The 17,303-nt window shown below is 51.4% G+C and overlaps 1 protein-coding gene across 6 annotated transcripts in view; it reads left to right on the top strand.

Annotated features, from left to right (window-relative positions):
* Window positions 1-17,303, top strand: part of SEMA7A (semaphorin 7A (John Milton Hagen blood group)) — a 30,033-nt gene that overhangs the window by 1,835 nt on the left and 10,895 nt on the right. For 3 of the 6 annotated variants that reach the window (XM_052671690.1, XM_052671689.1, XM_052671685.1), the window contains exons 1-2: window positions 1,245-1,331; window positions 5,798-6,171. In XM_052671690.1, the coding sequence (XP_052527650.1) occupies window positions 6,060-6,171 (112 nt within the window). In that variant the 5' untranslated portion in view covers window positions 1,245-1,331; window positions 5,798-6,059. Of the gene's footprint in view, window positions 1-1,244; window positions 1,332-5,797; window positions 6,172-7,689; window positions 8,097-13,304; window positions 13,403-17,303 lie in introns of those variants that run through there. The other 3 variants (XM_052671686.1, XM_052671687.1, XM_052671688.1) reach the window with 3 other exon arrangements.

Below are 17,303 nucleotides of genomic sequence, written 5' to 3'. Positions count from 1 at the left end.
CTGTGGTCACTGGAGTGGCAACAGGTGAGAGCTGGGCAGCCAGGAAGAAAATGGGTATTTAATCTCCAAAGCAGAAACTCTTGCTAGTGACAGCAGAGCTCTGTAATCTCTCAGCAGTGCTCAGCATGCCACCTTGGCATCCCACAGAGCAGCCTCCAAACTGTTTACCACTGTGCTAATTGGGTTATTTGCACACAGCCCAGTTTCAGGGAAGGGGAGGAGTGCTGGCCATCCTGCTCTGGTGTATTCCTTGCTGAGGTGCAGCTCCCTGTGATGAAACGTTTCAGAATTGCCTCCCAAAGAATATGCAGTTATGCCTAACTCAGTCATCCTGTGGATCCTGTCAGCTGCTGTCTGGCTGGGCAATTCACGTCCGTTTATTCTTCCTCCACCTCATTTTCTTGCTCTTCCCTTCCTTCCTCCCCCAATGTCTGTGACTTGCTGCTGCTTACAACTTCCTGCAGTTGCTTTTCCCAAATGAGCTGGGTGGAAACGTGGTGGGGATGCAATTACCAGGATGCAGGTGATAAAAAATTCTCTATGAGGTGGGGCAGATGGGAAGCAGGAAGACAAGAGGCACTTTTCCCTTTGACAGATTTTGACGGGTCGCTTTTGGCAAGTCAGGCAGGTCAAGCATGTGGTGGGATCCCAAGCTGCTCCCACTCTCCTGCTGGAAGGGATGGCAGATTTCCTATGTCTGGGGAAACAGAGCCTTCGTGCCACCAGACAGGCTCTGAATTTAGAGCTGACACTTACCTTCTGCGTCACTTGGCCTCTGCTAGACAGCCCTGGGCCAAGATAGGAAGGAGGATCAGGCAGTAGAACATCTTAGAGATCTTTCCATCTCTGGCAAGGCAGAAATCAGTGTTTAGAAGTACTTGAAAACCAGAAGGTCAACTTAATATCTTTTCTAAGCAGCCTCCGCATTTCCTGCATTCCTAGTCAACACTGTTGGTGTTTTTCCAGCTGTAGTTTGAAGTGATTTCTTGAAGGCCAGGTGAACTTACACTGATTTCCCCATGTATAAATGAAAAATGTAGGCTTAAAAGCATATTATGGCAGGGGCTGGGAGAGCAGATTGCAAGGCAGGAACCTTAACTTCTATTCATAAGTAGAAGATGTTGTGGGTTTAACAGGGCTGATAAAGCTCTCTGGTAAGTTTATATATAGGGTGTCGAGTGACCCTGCTTTGAAGCAGGACTGGGAATTGCTTGCCAACTGCTGAAACACAGCCATTCCTGCAGGAGATGAGTGGCACCACTGAGCAGAAATCCAGGCCATGCCGGGAAGCAGAGCACGGTGTTCAGGAACAGAAACACCAAGAGTTCCAGGTAAGCCAAGCAGTGTGGCTGTCGAGGCCCTTCTGAGAAGGCAGAGCTGATGCACTGTGTGCCATTAATATTTCAATGTGCTGCTTTTATGGTGGAAGCAGAGCAACCTCAACGAAGCAACTTATTTTTTGTTTGCATTTCCTTCCAAATGGGAAGGGCTGCGCATTGTGTCAAAAGAGGTGACTCTCTCCTGTATTTGATGTTTAGTGTGACCTCACCTTGCATATTGTGTACAGTTCTGTGCTTCACAATGTAAAGAGGATGTTGAGGTACTTGAAAGCATCCAGAGGAGGACAACACAGTGGGTAGAAGGATGTGGGTAGGACCTGAGGGCGCCTAGATTGCCTGGTTTGGAGAAAAAGAGGCTTAGAGGTGACCTCTTTGTCCTCTTCATATTCCTTAGAAGGGGATATAAGTGGTGAGGTCACTGTGTGTGTAAGAATGGCACACAGCTGCACTGGGGAGGTTCAGTCTGGGCATTAAGGGAGATTTCTGGACCATGTGGGCTGTGAAACACTGGAACAGGCATCCTAGGGAGGTGATTGATGCCCTGTGCCTGTCAGTGTTCAAGAGGCATTTGGGTGATGCCCTCAATAATATATTTTAACTTTTGGTTAGCCCAAAAGTTAGGCTGTTGGATTTCATCTTTGAAGATGCCTTCCAACTGAATCACTCTTGAGGGTTTTATTAATTGCTGAAATCCATGTCTGAGGGGTATGGACAATCTTGGTAATCTGTGCATGAGATGTGTATCTCATCCTGCTTCCTTTTCTGCCCTGTCAGCGACTGCTTACTGTGCTGCTTATCAACAGCACTGCTTGTTGATGTGGCTGCCAGTCAGTTATAACACAGCTGCCTGACAAGCGTGTGCCTTTCAGACCGAGCTGTGCTTTGGGATTAGCTGAGGCAGGACCTTGGGATCAGCAAACAGCATCACGAAGCATTTGGCATGGGGTGTTCTGCCGAGGTGAGCCACTGGGATTTCCTCAGTGAGGAAACCTGTGCTGCAAAAGGGAAGGCACATCCCAGCAAAGGGGCACTGCTGTGCTGCAAGCTTCCCTTGGCAAGTAAAGGAAGTAGGTATAGTAAAAATGTCCTGGGGAACACCATTGCTTCTCTGGCTGATTTCAAAGTCCTGAGGGGTGGCATTTGGCATGTGAGAGCTTCTCTTTAACTGAGAGCAGGGGGTTTACCAACTGATCAGCCCCCTGATCTGGGCCAGCTTAAAGAGCTGATGGAGGTGGGCTTGTTGTGAAAGCAGTGTGCCTGAGAGGGTGAAGCGATGGCAGCCTTGTCAGGGCTGCAGCTTTAGAAGGTTGCCCCATTGGTGACCACCACAATGCAATGAATGTGAGGGTGGGAGGGGGAGAATGTGTTGAAATTGGAAGGTGGCAGCTTACTGTTAAGTGATTAATTGCTTCCTTTCAACCTCAGTTGGTCTGAGAACTGAAAGGTACGTAGATCAGCACTGCTCCCTGTTTCTCAAATTCCATGCTTATGACTACCTGCTCCCAAAGGAAAAATGCAGAAGGTAAGAAAGAGCAGCTCTGGCCTTCCAAGGTTCCACAGTGGTAATTCACATTGTGTCCCAATGTCGTGGGCTGTCAGTCTGTTTTGCAGCAGGGTCTCTGTGCCAAAACACACAGGCTGTCATCCAGGGAGGGGTTGTGGAAATGCACGTGCACTGACAGTCCTGGTGAGCATCCTCAGCCCTTTGTGCCACGTTCAAAAAGGTCCTTCTTTGTACTTTTCTGAAGGTGCCATGGCTGATAACTGCCAGAGATAGAGATGCAGCTGTTAGGTTTCTAGAAGAGGTGACACAGCAGAGAGAAGATCTTACATATCTTTCACAAGGATAAGAGTGTTCAAGTAATGCTTACACTGGTTTCTCACACGATTGCAAGATTTTCTGTGGAAGATATTGCCTGCATCCTAACCCACTTCACCTAGAGTCTGTTTGTGGGGTCATGCTGAAGACTGTTACTGAGTTCTTGTGCATAGTGTTCCAGCATACCTCCTCTCCTCTAATGGGCCTGATGAGATGCCAACTAAAACTGAGAGGTTTCATAACAGATTGCTTTGGATGCTTGTGGCCCAGGCATCCTATCTCAGCTACTGAATAAAATTGATCCTGCTGAGGAAAACCTGCTTTCTGGTTTTCACGGGGTTCTTCAGGGAAGCTCCCTTCTGATCTATTTAGGATCTGAGCACTGTGATCTGGCAGAATAGGAGGGAGCTGAGGGGAAGGAGTGTGTACCTGGAATCTGATCTCTTGTTTATGCATTCTGGAAGCAGCGTGTGGCTGAGCTGGTTTAGAGAAGGTCCCACATAAACAAATGTGCAGAGATGCTTGTCTGCTTTGGGGTGTGTGCACGCATGTTTAACACAGAGCAGTTGTGGCTGTATTCAGGGCACAGCTCTGTGCTCAGCACTCCTTGCAAACCGATGCAGGGCTGGAACAACCTTAATGTCAGCTTTGCAATCCTTCTTGTACATCTTCAAGCTTGGCTGCTCCTTGTTGAACCTTAAGCACGCAGCATGCTTGTGTTCCACCACTTTTCTCCTTTGCTGTGGGCTCCTTTGATGAGCTGACCTGCAGAGGCCTCTCAGCACTCTTTATTTAATGGTGTGTGATCTCCTGGAGCCCAGGTGCACGGCAGTGCTGACTGCTGGCACTGTCAGCTAAGCATTTGGAACTGGTGGAGTCTACCCCCAGGGTCCTTTCATTTGGGGTTTTTCAGCCTTCTCCCATCTCCAGGCAGGAAACCCTGGTGGAACAGGTACAGTACAGGGGTGCTTGGGAAAGTAATGCTCTGCAAACTGTCTGCTGAGTCTCCTGCATAGCATGGGTGCAGTAGCATCAGTCTGAATCCAGGACCACAGCATGATCACGTTCACAGGGCAGGAAATGGAGTGGGACCCTGAACTGAATGCTTCCAGGCTCCTGAGGGAGTTTAAAGCTGAACATTACATACAAAAGCATTGTCTTTAGCTGTAGGTGGAAATAAAGATAAGCTAACAGTGCAGGGTAAGCTGTGTTAGGAGCAGGGAAGATGAGAAAAACAGAAGGAATTACAGTTTTAATAAGGCAGAAGCTCTCCCAGTTGATCTCTGATCAGAACCACTGGGTCACTTTATCAAGAGCTCAGCACCAGTTTCCCAGCCCACCAACTGTGTGCGACTGTAAAAGACAAAGCAGATAATAACGTATGCAACTTTAATAGGGTAGCCTAAATTTGGGGCAGGTGCACAATGTTGCATCTCTGCTTATTAAGGAGTTCACATGGGTAGCGTGGCTTTGGTTGTTGGCTGAGGAATGATGCCCTGACGTTTCTTTTTCACTCCTGGCTGTGTGAAAGGGCTTTAATGGACTACGCATTCTTCTCTGATCTATGCCGCCCGGAGGCAAATGATTTACAGGGTTACTGAGGTCACCGGTGCAGGTAGGGAAATAATCTCCTCTGTGGGGAAGCAGTGGCTGCATTGAGGTGAGCAGTGATCCAAAAAGGGCAGGAATCCCCGTGTCCGAAACGGAGAAACCAGAGATGATCTGTATGTCACCCAGTCATTACCCAAGCACGTCTTTGGTGACAGAGAGAGATGAAACCCCGTGCTTGGGGTTGGTGGGGAATTCCTGCAGCTCCTTAACATTCACAAGCAGTCCACTCGTTAATATATATATATTTTTTGCTTCCTCCGGTGCTGCTTCATCTCCTTGGGGCTTCAATGCTAACTTTTGAAGAGCGCAGCTGCCCCTCTTGTCCTTGTGAGCTCCCGATGCGGCTCTCCTATTCTGCTCACGTCCGACCTCGCTTTTCCTTGCGTGTGATTCCCTGCTCTTCTCATTAACAAACCTCACAGCACTTCACAAAGGCTCCAGCCCTTCCTGGCCTCCCCCGATGGAGAGCAGGGCTGTGTTGAAGCAAAGTGACTTTGTGAGCATCGTGCCACAGCCCTGCGGGGTGGGTTTGCTTAGCATCTGGGGTGGGTTTGCTTAGCATCCCTGCCTTCCATGAGATGTGTGTCTCAGGGTTGCAACCATAGCTCTGAGTGGATGTTACAAGCTAGCTCTGATTGCATTCTTACCCATATGATTGCAAATGACAGTCAGACTGGTCTGGCGAGTAAGACTAAGCAACCTTGAGCTGTCATACCACAGGAATCTGTGTCAGGAAGAGCACCAGACTCTTTGTCTGGTCACTTGGTGTATGATTAGAAGTGGCCCCTATGCTGTGATGTCCCGGTGGGGAGGGCATATAATATTTGCTGCAGCCTTGCTGTGTCTCCCAATGGCAGAGCTCTGCAGTGCGCTGCTCTTGCTGTGGTTGGCAGAGTGCAGCTTCCATGGGAGCAAGAAGTGCTGCTGAGAAGTCTTTGCCCTCCTTGGTCTGCTTGTGTTTTTGTACAAGCAGGCGCGTTTTCATTTTGATTTACACCAGGCAAAGCGTTCCTCCTTCATCCTTCAGCAGGTTCACTGCGAGCCTCGGGCCAGCTTTTTGCATGGAGATGAATGAAGCCATCAGATGCCTACCTTTCATTTGGAGAAGTTGGAATGGAGGAAAAAGGAGAAGGGAGAAAAAAAAAAAACCCAACAAAACCCATTAAAAGGCATGGGGAGTGTCGGTTGAGAAGACTCCGCCTTCACTTCTTATTGGCCCTGTGTATAAGGCAAGCAATGCGGCTGCCAGCCGCACTGCCTGAGGATCTGGGCTCTCTGCAGCACCGGCAATGGGCAGCAGGTCCCTGCTCGCCCTCCTGGTGGCCCTGGGTGCCTGCCAGCTGGCTGTGCGGGCAGCAGGGCGCTCCAAGGTGAACCCCAGGATCGTCGTCAGTCCCCGAGGTGAGTACAGGCTGCTCCCCGCACTGCTGCCTTACCCCTCTCTTATTTCTTCTGTCTCTTCAAGGAGACTTTGTGGCTCTCATTAAATCGAGCCCAAGCTCTGTGATCTCTGGAGAGGCTTCTGGTGACCTTGATAGCTCTCATTGAATTTTTAGAGCCTTCTTCCTTCCGAATTCTTTTTGCATTCTGAAAGCGTCTTCCACCGATGTGGCTGTGTTAACCCAACAAGCTGCCTCCTGAAACAGTATGCTGTAACTCACGGGGAGAAATGCAGAAGTGCATTTGCATAGAGCAGTTAATTTGCTAATGAACCTGATGTACTTAGCTGCACATGGCTTCTCAGCCTCAGTGTTTATACGGCGTAACTGTTCTCCGAGGGAAATGCGCGCTGCTGCAGTGGCCCAGGGTTTAGCAGACAGAATCTGAGCTGAAACTGAACAAAGGGCTGCTCTGGAGGAGGAGGCTGGCGTGGAAAGCTCAGCCTGACATCCGTGGGTTGGGAAGAGTGGAGTAAGGCTTACTGGTTCTATCATGTGCCTTCCCATGCTTCTTTGAAGCATCCCCTCCGTTAACAAAAGACCCCAGTGGTTAAAGTGTTTGTGTAACCCCGGGGCTCCGCCGAGCTGCAGATCCCGCGCTGCTCTGCAGTACAGCAGCTCCTCTGTGCCGACAACTTCAGAGGACGTGAATTTCCCTGCTTTATTCCGCACCATCTGTTGTTCTTTGGGCCCCTCGCTGCTTGGAGATGAGGGACAGCAGCAGAGGGAAGGGTGATGGCTGTGTGACCGGAGTAGCATGCTGCCAAGCCGAGGGTTGGCAAGGAGAATGGCTGAGAGTTGCTATTATAAAATTAATGATGCGTTGCTAACTTTATCCCCTGGCAAATGAAACGGCTCAGATATTGGTGCAACAGTGAGAAGGAAGGTGTGGGATGGGGTCGTGCTTTTCAGGGTAGAAGCTTCTCCTTTCCTATTAAAAGGAAGAGAGAAAGTTGTGCTGCTGGTGCGTGGTGTGATGGCAGCGCGTGTCCTGGAATAGACCTGCACTGAGCAGGAGGAGCAGGCTTGAGTTGTTGAATTTCCACCCGTTCTGTGTGCTCAATGCACACATGCAGTACAGTCATTTGGCCTTTCAGTGCATCTGTGTCAGATGGTGGCTTTTCTTAACATTAAACAGCGAGGATCTGTCACTGAGAAGCACCAAAGCCAATTAGTGCTAGGATGCATCGCTGAGAGGGGGATCAGCTTGTGCTTATCTCTTTCCTGATTTGATTTTTTGAGAAAAAGCCATAATTGCAGGGAGGGAGTCGTGCAGGCAGGCTCATCACGAGGCTGTCCTATGTCCTACTGCACAGCCTGCATTGCCCAGCATGACCCCTGCCCTTTGAGAAGTGAGTTCTGCTTGGGCTGAGGCTGAGATGTGAGTGAGGGGGTGAATGGGGGAGGGGGTGTAGCAGGCAGCACTCAGCCCTCTTCAACTTTCCTGGTGCTCCAGTGGCTGGATGTGGCTCTGGGCAGCCTGGTCTGGTAGTTGGTGACCCTGCCCCTAGCAGGGGGGTTGAAACTAGATGATCGTTGTGATCCTTTTCAACCCAGGCCTTTCTATGATTTCGAGCACAGCAAAAGGCAAATACAGCTTCTGCAGTGTGAGTAACCTGCAGGTCAGCACACGGAGCAGTGCCTCACAGTGATGTGCTTGCAGGGTTTTGTTTCCAGCTCTGGATGGAGAGGAATGGAGCGATGGTCAGGCTCGTGGTGCAGCATGCAGCCACAGCCCTGGGCTGTGCAGGAGCTGCCGGCTCTTCACCTCATTAAATTTCTTGCACGCTGCAGCCCATCGCTAGCACCAGGTGTAACAGCTTCAAAGACACCTAGAGATCTTACAGCACTGCAGGAGAATGGAGAAATTCCCTCCAGGAGGGGAAGGTAAGTGTGCAGCATCCCTCCTCAGGCTGCAGCCCTGGAGGAGAGGAGGGAGAGTCAGGCAGCAGCTTCTCCCACTGCCACCCTTTCATCTCTCAGCCCCTGCATTGCTGCCCTTGTTGACACCCCCCACCCAATGTGGAGTGAGCCCTGACCTCGCTGCGGGTGGCAAAACTGCTTTGCTGTTTCCCCCCATGGCTCTCGGATGTCCGATTGCCTTAGTGAGAGATAGGTGAGGTGACATTGTGCGCTATCAGCAGAAAAAAGGCTGCTGGCTTCAGTGGCACAATCCAGAGCTCTGATGTGGAGACAAAGAAATAGCATCGGTGTCGGGAGCTGCCTGGCTTTAAGTGATTTTGCAGTCCTAGGGGCTTGGACTTGCAGCACTGGGCTGTGGCTGGAACAAAGTGTTCTGCAGGTCTGCTTTTTTCCTCTCTGTGAGCACAGTGTGTGTAAATCCAGTCCTGAGGCCTCAAACAGGGCAACTGCTCTGCTTTTATTGTGCATCCCGGATTCCATAATGCAGTGCAGGACGGGGTGAGGGTGGACACGTTGTTCCCAAGCTGCACTATGTAGCACCAGAGGCAGCTGGAGGGATCCCAGGAGCTCCCCTTGCACGGCTGGCTGCCTCTTGTGTGATGCTGGATAAGCAGTTATTTGGAAGCACATCTGACTCTGCAGGCTTTCTTCCCCTTAGAGAAAGGGCAGAGCAAAGGGCTGAGCTCAGCTCTTGACCTCTGGTCACGTCCAGAGTGCTTAAGATCCTTTTCAGTGATGAGGACCTTGCCCCTTCTCCTTCCTGCATCAGATGACCTGGGTTCTCTCTTGGTTATTTCTCTCCCTGCTGTCCTGAGAAGGACTGTGGCAAAGCATGGGGACTGTGGCAAAGCATGGGGACTGTGGCAAAGGATGAATTCGCTGTTTGTTGTGGCTTGCAGGGGGAAGCCTGGGCTAGTGTGGAGACAAGCATATCAACCTTGTATGCTGTGTTCTCCTTTATCTCTCCTTGATTTGTTCTTCCTATTCTACCCAAGCACTGGCCAGCTGGGCTCTGCTTTGTAAAGGTGCCTGCCATTCCCACACTGAGCTTTGTTGGGGTGACAGTCCCTGTGTGGAGCAGGAGGGTGGCATCCCACATTGGCTGTCTCATGACCGGAAAGTCACTGAGCATTGGGAGACAGTGAGGAGCCTGAGGGCAGGCTTGGATAGCTCTTATCACCGTGGCTTTTATGGTGCAGGGGCAGTTTTTAATCGCTGTCACTCATAAGGCTCTCTTGTCCCAGTTTATCCATGTGTGTTTGGACCAGAGACGAACTCGCAGCCCTTTTCTGGCTCACCTTGGGTTAGGACAGAGCCTGACAGTTTAATTATTCCCCTATGACTGACGGGTGGGGCTAACGGGGGATGAGAGCTGGAGGGACCACTTCTGAGTCAGCGTGCATCTCAGAAGAGATGAGTGCAATTTGCAGGGGAAGAGAAAGATTATACACTTGACCCTTGGCTGCCCTAAATGTGTAAACTGGCTCTGGGGGGCGGGGGGTGGAAGAGCAGAAGTGGTGATGCCAGAAAAATTCCCTTTGGGAACCTCTGGGCTTTGATGAGTTCAGCTGCCTCTTCACGGCGCCGAGAAACGGTGTGGTGGTGGGGAAGCACAATGAGAGGTGCTGGTGTCTCTCCACAACTGGCAGTGGCACTGATTTTCATGGGTACCACAGTCCCAAGGGTGTGAATGAAGCATCTCGTGGGGCAGTTCCACATGCAGCTCTCAGAGCATCAGCAATTCCATGGGAGAAGCTGCTTGCTTTCCCAGCAGTGCCGTTTCCTTCTGCAGACGGTTCACTTTTGCAGGGTTTCGCTGCTGGTTATCATGAAGTGTTGGTTGAAAATATTTCTTGCTTTGCACAGATTGAAAAAGAAGAAACAAACCAAACAAACCGAGCGAGTGAATCACAGCCACCTCCTGTTACAAGAGCACGACACACAAATAGCAGGCATGGGTGAACTAATGGAAGTTGTGGCCGCTTCAGTGCGGTGCTCGGAGCTGGGAAGGGGGCAGGGGCAGAGCAGTGACAGCTCTGTGTCAGTTCTCAGGCAGATTCAGGGCTAGAACTGAGGGAAAACTGGGCTGGGAGGACTTTTTGTCGGGGATGTAGTGCTGCACGGTTCCTTGAGGCAGGATGAATTGAATCTAAACCTGCATACGTGATGCTTTTTAAAGCAGCTTGTATCCAGAAAAAGGCCTCGGAAGGAGGAAATAGCTCATTGTGTGGCCAGCTCTCTCCAGTGGAGCTGCATCCTATGGTATGCAGCTATTCCTGGTTGCCCTAGAAATAGGACTTTGTCTTGTTCAGTGCCTCCAATTTTGCCTTTTGCTCTCAGCTCCACCCAGTGTAGTAGGCTGTGTCCGATGTGTGATGGGACAGAAGTGCTGGTATACTGCTGAGCATCCCCTGCCATTGCTGAGGTTCAGAGCAGCTTAAATCTGCAGCAGGAGGCTTCATAGAGCTTTTAACGTATTTAATATCGCTGTTAGCAGAGCTCTGGATCTCTAGTGCTGTAGATACCTGGTCCCAAATCTGAGCCCTATCATCTTGCAGCTTCCTGTAGCTCTGACTCCACTTAGTCTGTGTTTAATTTTTACTTCTCTTGTTGACAATGTGTGTGTGTGTATATTGGGAGGGAGAGTGAAGCAGGTGCTTAGGGAGCTGGAGGAGTTTCCTGCTTGAATTCATAAATAGTTCCAGACAGAAGTAACCTTGGCTGTGGGCTGAGGATGGAAGTGAGAAAAGTGATATAGGATGATGGAGGTGAGCAGAATGGGGCTGCTTTGTTGGTCTGCATGGCTGAGAAGCAGCTGACATTCATTGCAGGGATGGGAATCTACAGCAGCAGGTCTGGGGGACACCAAGAGCACTGCAGGGCTGGGTCCCTTTGCTGTGTGCTCTCATCTGCTTTGTGCAAGGAGCTGAGGCTTCGTCCTTGCTCCAGTGCCATACATGTGCCACCTCCTCACCTTGGGCAGGAGCTTGGGGTGGCAGAACAAAGCTCTGCAGCCCAAAGGGGATGCTCCATTGCTGCAAACTGCAGTGCTGTTACCATCAGCAGGGAGATGGCTGCCAATTAATGTAAGTGGCTGTTTGCTGGTGCGTGCACACAAAGGTGCTTGTGATGATCTTTATCCCGGAAGGCTTTTTGTGATAACCAACCTCTGGAAGCTGATTTCCCTACAGGGAGGGGCAGCCAGGCTCTTTACATAGAGCTCTCCTGCTAAAAGCATCCTTTTGTTCTGGTTATTCCGGTGACCATATAATGAAATTCCATAATCACAGAGCAAAGTTCCCCAGCTTCCAGCAGGAACACGGCACAGTTTGGGACTGTTATTACAGAGAACAGCTTTGGGGAGGTAACAAAACCTGGCTCTAAATTTAGCACCCGCAATCCGTGGGGTGCAGCCAATTCAGGGCTGTGGGGAGGAAAGCATCCCTGCTTGATGTCAGTCCTTGCCTCTTGTAGCCACCTCCTGGGGCACTGGGGATATCAGATTGGCTCGGAGCTACAGGCTGCAGAATTTGGGGAGGGGGGACCTGCAGAAGGGGCTGGGGCATGGTGATAATTCATTGGCACGCCTCCTTCCCACTGCCTCAGCATAAAGCTCTGCAGTGCCTGTCATACTCATTTTGTGCTTAATTAATAGAAACCTGCCTTGCCTGGCTCCAGGCTTCCGAGGGCTGCGTGTTGCTGACAGGATCCTGGCGGAGGGCAGGAGCTTTGAATGCAAGGCTCGTTCCTTCTGGCTGCAGGTTAGGGGGTCTCTTTCCTTTTGTTGCTTGCGGTTGTGGGCGGTTGGCCCGCTGCCTGCTCCGGTTTGGCGACTGCCAGGGATGGAGAGGCGGCTGTGGTGGTGTGCAGAAAGGCTTTGGAGCAGGTGTGTCCCTGCCAGGCAGCTGCCTTACCAAATGAAAAGCGTTTTCTCTTGCTGCCCTTGCTCACCTCCGTGCTGAACGGCGCTGCCGAGATGCTTACCAGAAATAGTGGGGAATTTGATGTCTTTAGCGCATCAGCCCATCACACTGGGTTGGTTACACTGTGCTGGAGCCTTTCCCCTGGTTAGCACAGCCCTTGGGGCAGTTACATGGGCTGAGAGCTTCTGCAGGAACAAAGCACTTTGTTTCCTGTGTGTTCTCTCTCCTCGGAGCCATGCATTTCACTCTTGATGGCATCAGTACCTCGAGGGCAGGCACCCGAGCATCCCATGATTGCAGGGTCCTTGGGGAGCCTGCCGAGCAGCGGGGTGTGGTGGCAGCTGGAAATACTCATAGAATCGTGTTGTCACACAATAGCTTAGGTTGGATGGCACCTCCAAGACCATTTGATACCAACTCCCCTCCCACAGGCTGGCCGTTCCCCAGCTCAGGCTGCCCAGAGCCCATCCATGACCTCGGGCACCTCCAGGAATGGGGCACCCACAGCTCTGGGCAGCAGTGCCAGCACCTCACTGCTTTCTGAAGAAAGAATTTCTTCACATCTGCCCTCTTTCAGTTTAGAGCTGTTCCCCCTTGTTCTGCTGCCGTCTGCTCCTGTAACAAGACGGTTTCCTCCTGCAGAGGAGAGGGAGATGTTAAGGTACAAGAATGGGGCTTGCTGCTGCTGCTTGGGGGCTGTTGGAAGTGGTTGGGGAAGGCTGTTAGCAGAGCTGAGTGCTGCTCATTTCCAAACTGCCTGGGGGGAGAGGCAGGATGAGAAATACCAAAGATATGAAATCCACCACTATCTCACACCTAAAATAAGAAAGAGGAGTGAAACGCACGACGGGTAGATTTGAGTAACTGTGGGCTTCCCAGCTGCACATCTTCCCTCCATGCTTTTGCACCTCTCTTGTGGGTGCAGCAGCTTCCTGCAATCACACCCAGACCCCTTTGCACGCATTTGCACCTCCCCTTGTTACTTTCCAACAGGTTGCATGGTGCCCCTGCTGCTGGGCTCAGGGCTTTGCTTTGCAAAGTGTGATGGCCACAGATGGAACACTAAGAAGCAGAGCAGCACGGTGTGAGCCCTTGCTCTCCCTTGTACTGCTTTCTGGAACCAAACCACAATGTTTCCTACGGGATGAAAGGCATGGAAAGATGCTGTCAAGGCTTTTACACCCTCAGGGTGATGAGAAAGCACTTTGCCTCCACTGAGAAACCATTTTTATTATGCTCTCCTTTCCAGGCAGTCCAAGCACATGCCTGTTTTTGAGCTGGCTACAGCAGTGTGTTGTGGATGTAGCCCTTTGGCCTATACCTGGCCAGTGCCTTTCTCCATTCCAGGTATGCGTCAGGTATGCAGGAGATGACCAGTGCCCTCAATGGAATTGATCTGACCTGTTTTTCTGGCCCCTGCCCTTTGCACACTACTCTTAGGCTCCAGCTGTGAATACTATAAATGGTTTTGTCATAGTGCTGGGAGGAGGAGGGGCTGGAGGAGGAATGGGAGCGGGGCTGCGACTGCACTGCATGGTCCTGAGAGAGCATGGAGGGATTTAAAGAGCAGGAAACACATGTGGCAATGTCTGGTCCTGCTTCAGCAGAACGCATTTTTAGCCCATCAGCTGCCTGGTTTCCGCTGCTGCTTCCCTGTAGCTGTGGAGTATTTTGGGGGACGTGACAGGGAGTGCAGGCATCCTGAAAATGTATCTGGGCAGGGGAAGGCAGCAGCACAAACCCCTTTGCTATGCCTGGGAGGGAGGTGAGCTCTGAGGGTCTTCATCTTTCTGTTTTGCTTTCTTTGGGAGGTGACTGATGTTGGAGCACGGGTTGAGCTGAAGTGCTGCAGGGTTGAGCAACAGAGTAACATTCCTAAGGACCCTTCAGCCTTGCCCAGAGCTGAGAAGTGACTGCACGTAGCTCAGCAGGCTCAAGGAGTGCAGCTGCACCCCTTGGCAGCACCAACTTTTGGGGAGCAGGAGAAGGCAGGTGTGAAGGAGGTGCTTCCCCACGTTACGTTGCCTTTTGGCTTCTCTCAGAACCCCCCCCCCCCCAGATGGAAGCATATCATTTTCTGCAAAACTGGAAACCTCGAGCCTCGTAGTTCTCTAATCACACCATGGCAGGTCAGAACAAAACCTCATGTGTGGATCCTGGGTCATTTTGAGAAAAGTCAGTTCTATAAACTGGTTTATAGGGTTTTTGGTAGAAAAGTCCCAGAAAGCTGTCAGGCTGATCCTAAAGGGAGGGCTGCCTATCCAGCTCCTCTGTTTGTGATGACAGAAGCTGGTGTCCCTGTGTCACATCATGTGCAAAATCACAGGAGAAGGAAAACCTTATCGCTTAGTGGCTACCACTGCTGTCCATAGGCGTGCTGACTCCTTGCAGGCATCTCAACTTGGGAATTTACAGAGCCTTGCAAAATACAGCTTGGCTTCTTGCAGCAGCACTGGAGAGGCAGGGTGGGGATCCAGGCTGGGGTTGGTCAGTTCCTTCTCCCTGGAACAGAGGAGATATGGAATTTGGATGGAATCACATTCCATTCCTTTAAAGGAAAGCCATCGTGCACCTGTGCTGCTCGTCATGCATCCTGTGTGCAGCGTTGGGACCGATGTCAGTGAGCGGAGCTGGCTGCAATACTTCCCAAAGCAAGGTGTGAGCAGTGCCTGAGCTGCGCCCGGAGTTGCTCAGCTCTGACTCACAGTCATGCTGTGAAACAGGTAGAGGAGCTGGGGCTCCCCGTGCTGCCAGCTGTGAGTCATGCCTGGCTTTTTCTTCTGTGTCAGAACTGAACCAGGTCTGTCTGATAGAGACGGTGACGTGCCGTGAGGTCACAGCGGATTCAGTTGGCTCCAGAAGGGACAGCTGACACCTGACAGGCAGGGGAAGTGAGGTGTGCCTGGAAAAGGAAGGAACTGGAGTAGGATCCGTTAAGCGTGTGTGATTCCGGCTGCAGTGAGCGTTGTCACACCTACAGTCATGGTGCTTTCCCACCTCGCTGCGTCAGTGCCGTTCCCAAAGGGCAGAAGATCCCTATTGCTTTCTCTTTCCGTTTTGTTCAAGCTTTGTTTCGGTTCTTTATTTGAAAATGCCCTCATCAGAACAGGTTTGAACAATCCCTTCCATTTAAGGACAACTCCAGAGCTCAAGAAGTGTCTGCTCAATGCTCTCAGATGTGGTCTGATTTGTAGGTGGTCCTGTGTGGAGCCAGGGGTTGGTCTGCATGATCCTTATGGGTCCCTTCCAACTCAGTCCTGTGATTCTACTAACACAGTCCTCTGAGCACCTATGAGTCCTAGACCCATAAAGCCTTTCATGCTACCCATGCTCAGAGCTGTGCAAGCCAGCATCCCAGGATTTGTGCTGTGGGTACTGGTGAGTCTGATGGCCTTTCTTCATCACACAGCAGTGTGGTGGGGTGCAGCATAGCTGAGTCAGCCCCCGAGCTGGGAATAAAGCAGCCATGATGCAATTGCTTATAATGAGCCCACGCACCCACACTGCTTTCCTAGCTGGAGTGCTGCAAGCATCTGCTTGGAGATGAGGGCTGCAGGCTTGCTTCTTCCCATGCCCACAACCCCAGCTTGAGCTCTTGGCTCATCCATAGGTCCTTTGGTTCTTCCTCAAAGCACAGCATGCCCACACTGTGCAGAGGGAGCTCAGCCTGCTTCACCCTGGTCAGCTTGAAGCAGAATTTGTTTAGGATGGGTTTCGTCTGGAGCATCTCCCTGGTCCTTTCCCTCCTCCTCCTCCATTACCTCACCCTTCATGCATCCCTATGAGATGCACTGGGCTCGCTCCTGCTCCCTCATTTTTTATTACTATTATTCTTCAATCTGCCTTGGCTTTCCTCCTCTTGCCGGCGAAGCACAAAGCTGCTCTTTCTCCTATTCATTCCTCCGGCCTCGGGTTAGCATTTCAATTGACAATCCTGCCATTGATTTGCGTGCTGATGGTTGGCTTTACATTAAATGCCAGCCGGAGAGATTTAACAGATTTAGCAGAGCTCTGGAAACTTGCCGGGTGGTTTTTCAAGCTCCAGGCTCACTTTGCATCATCCCCTGCTTTGGGGATGTGCTGTGGGCACCACACTTTGCCCCTTACCCTTTGGATGCCCTCAGTCTCATCATCCTCACTCTCAGAACAAACCCCAAACCACGCATGGGACAGCAGGGCTGCTCCCTCTCCCCCCCTCCATCCCTCCCTGTGAACCTGCTGGTTGCAAAGGAGATCAAACCCCAACAGTCTGAGGCAGAGCGTGGGCTGAATGCACCCAGCACCTGCTCATGGAAACCCCTTTCCAAAGCTCCCTTTTCCAGCCCAAATCAGTGCTCAAGCGTCTGGGCCGTGGCTCAGAGAGCTGTTTATTCCCAACTCGGTGATTCAGTGCAGCCCCTGGGGAGCAGTAGGATAAATAATGTGTTGGCGCCGACCAAATTATTGTTTTGGGCTCTTTTGTTTCCAGCTGGTTGAGGAGAAACAAGTCCTTGCTAGGAAGTAGGTTGGCACAGTGCTCGGGGCTGACCAGAGAGAAACTGTTGTGGGGAAAAAAAGATAAAAAAAAAAAAGCCCTGAAAGCAAAACCAAAGGTATCGTGATTGCGGAGACGTGTGTGTGCAGAGGGCAAAGCGGGGGAGAAGATTGGGGAACAGCAAGTGTTCTCGTGGCTTAGCAGCAGTAGAAAAGTGCAAAGCATGCTGAAGTACAGCCAGAGCAGCCTGCAGCCTGCTGGGGGTGGATGTAACTGGATGTGGAAGCCTTCCTGCTTGTGGGGTCCTGAGTGCTGGAGCCCCTCTGCCACCACCCCAGGTGTCAAAGAGGTGGGCTGGAGGGCAGTGTGCCTCCTGCTGGTCTCTGCAGGGCTGCGTCCCAGCCGACCCTACAGCTGGGAGCTGACCCCATTCCTCACCCCATGGAGGTGCGTGAGCAGCGTATGGGATCAGAGTGAAAAGCCTCAAATATTTGCCTCTGCAGAATCTTGGCAGGAGCCCCTGCGCCGTGTTCTTCAGGCAGGGAAAGCACTGCCTGAAGATTGTCCTCTGCCTGTCCTGCCAAGTGGCCTTATAAATAGAGAGGGACACGTGCCTCTGATTTATTGCCTGTCTGTGCAGGCTGCCAGCTCCTACGGCAGACACAATCTTTGTCTGCATGCTGGGAGCAGCAGCTCTTGGTAGGAGAGGCCCTTCTCTTTGGAAAAGAAGAAAGAGAGCTGGAAAGGGAGCATCCCATCACACTGTGCAGAGGT

The sequence above is a fragment of the Tympanuchus pallidicinctus genome, unplaced genomic scaffold (genome assembly GCF_026119805.1).
Source record: "Tympanuchus pallidicinctus isolate F22 unplaced genomic scaffold, pur_lepc_1.0 scaffold12, whole genome shotgun sequence".
Lineage (NCBI taxonomy): Eukaryota > Metazoa > Chordata > Aves > Galliformes > Phasianidae > Tympanuchus > Tympanuchus pallidicinctus.
This window is presented reverse-complemented; position numbering and strand designations above follow the sequence as displayed.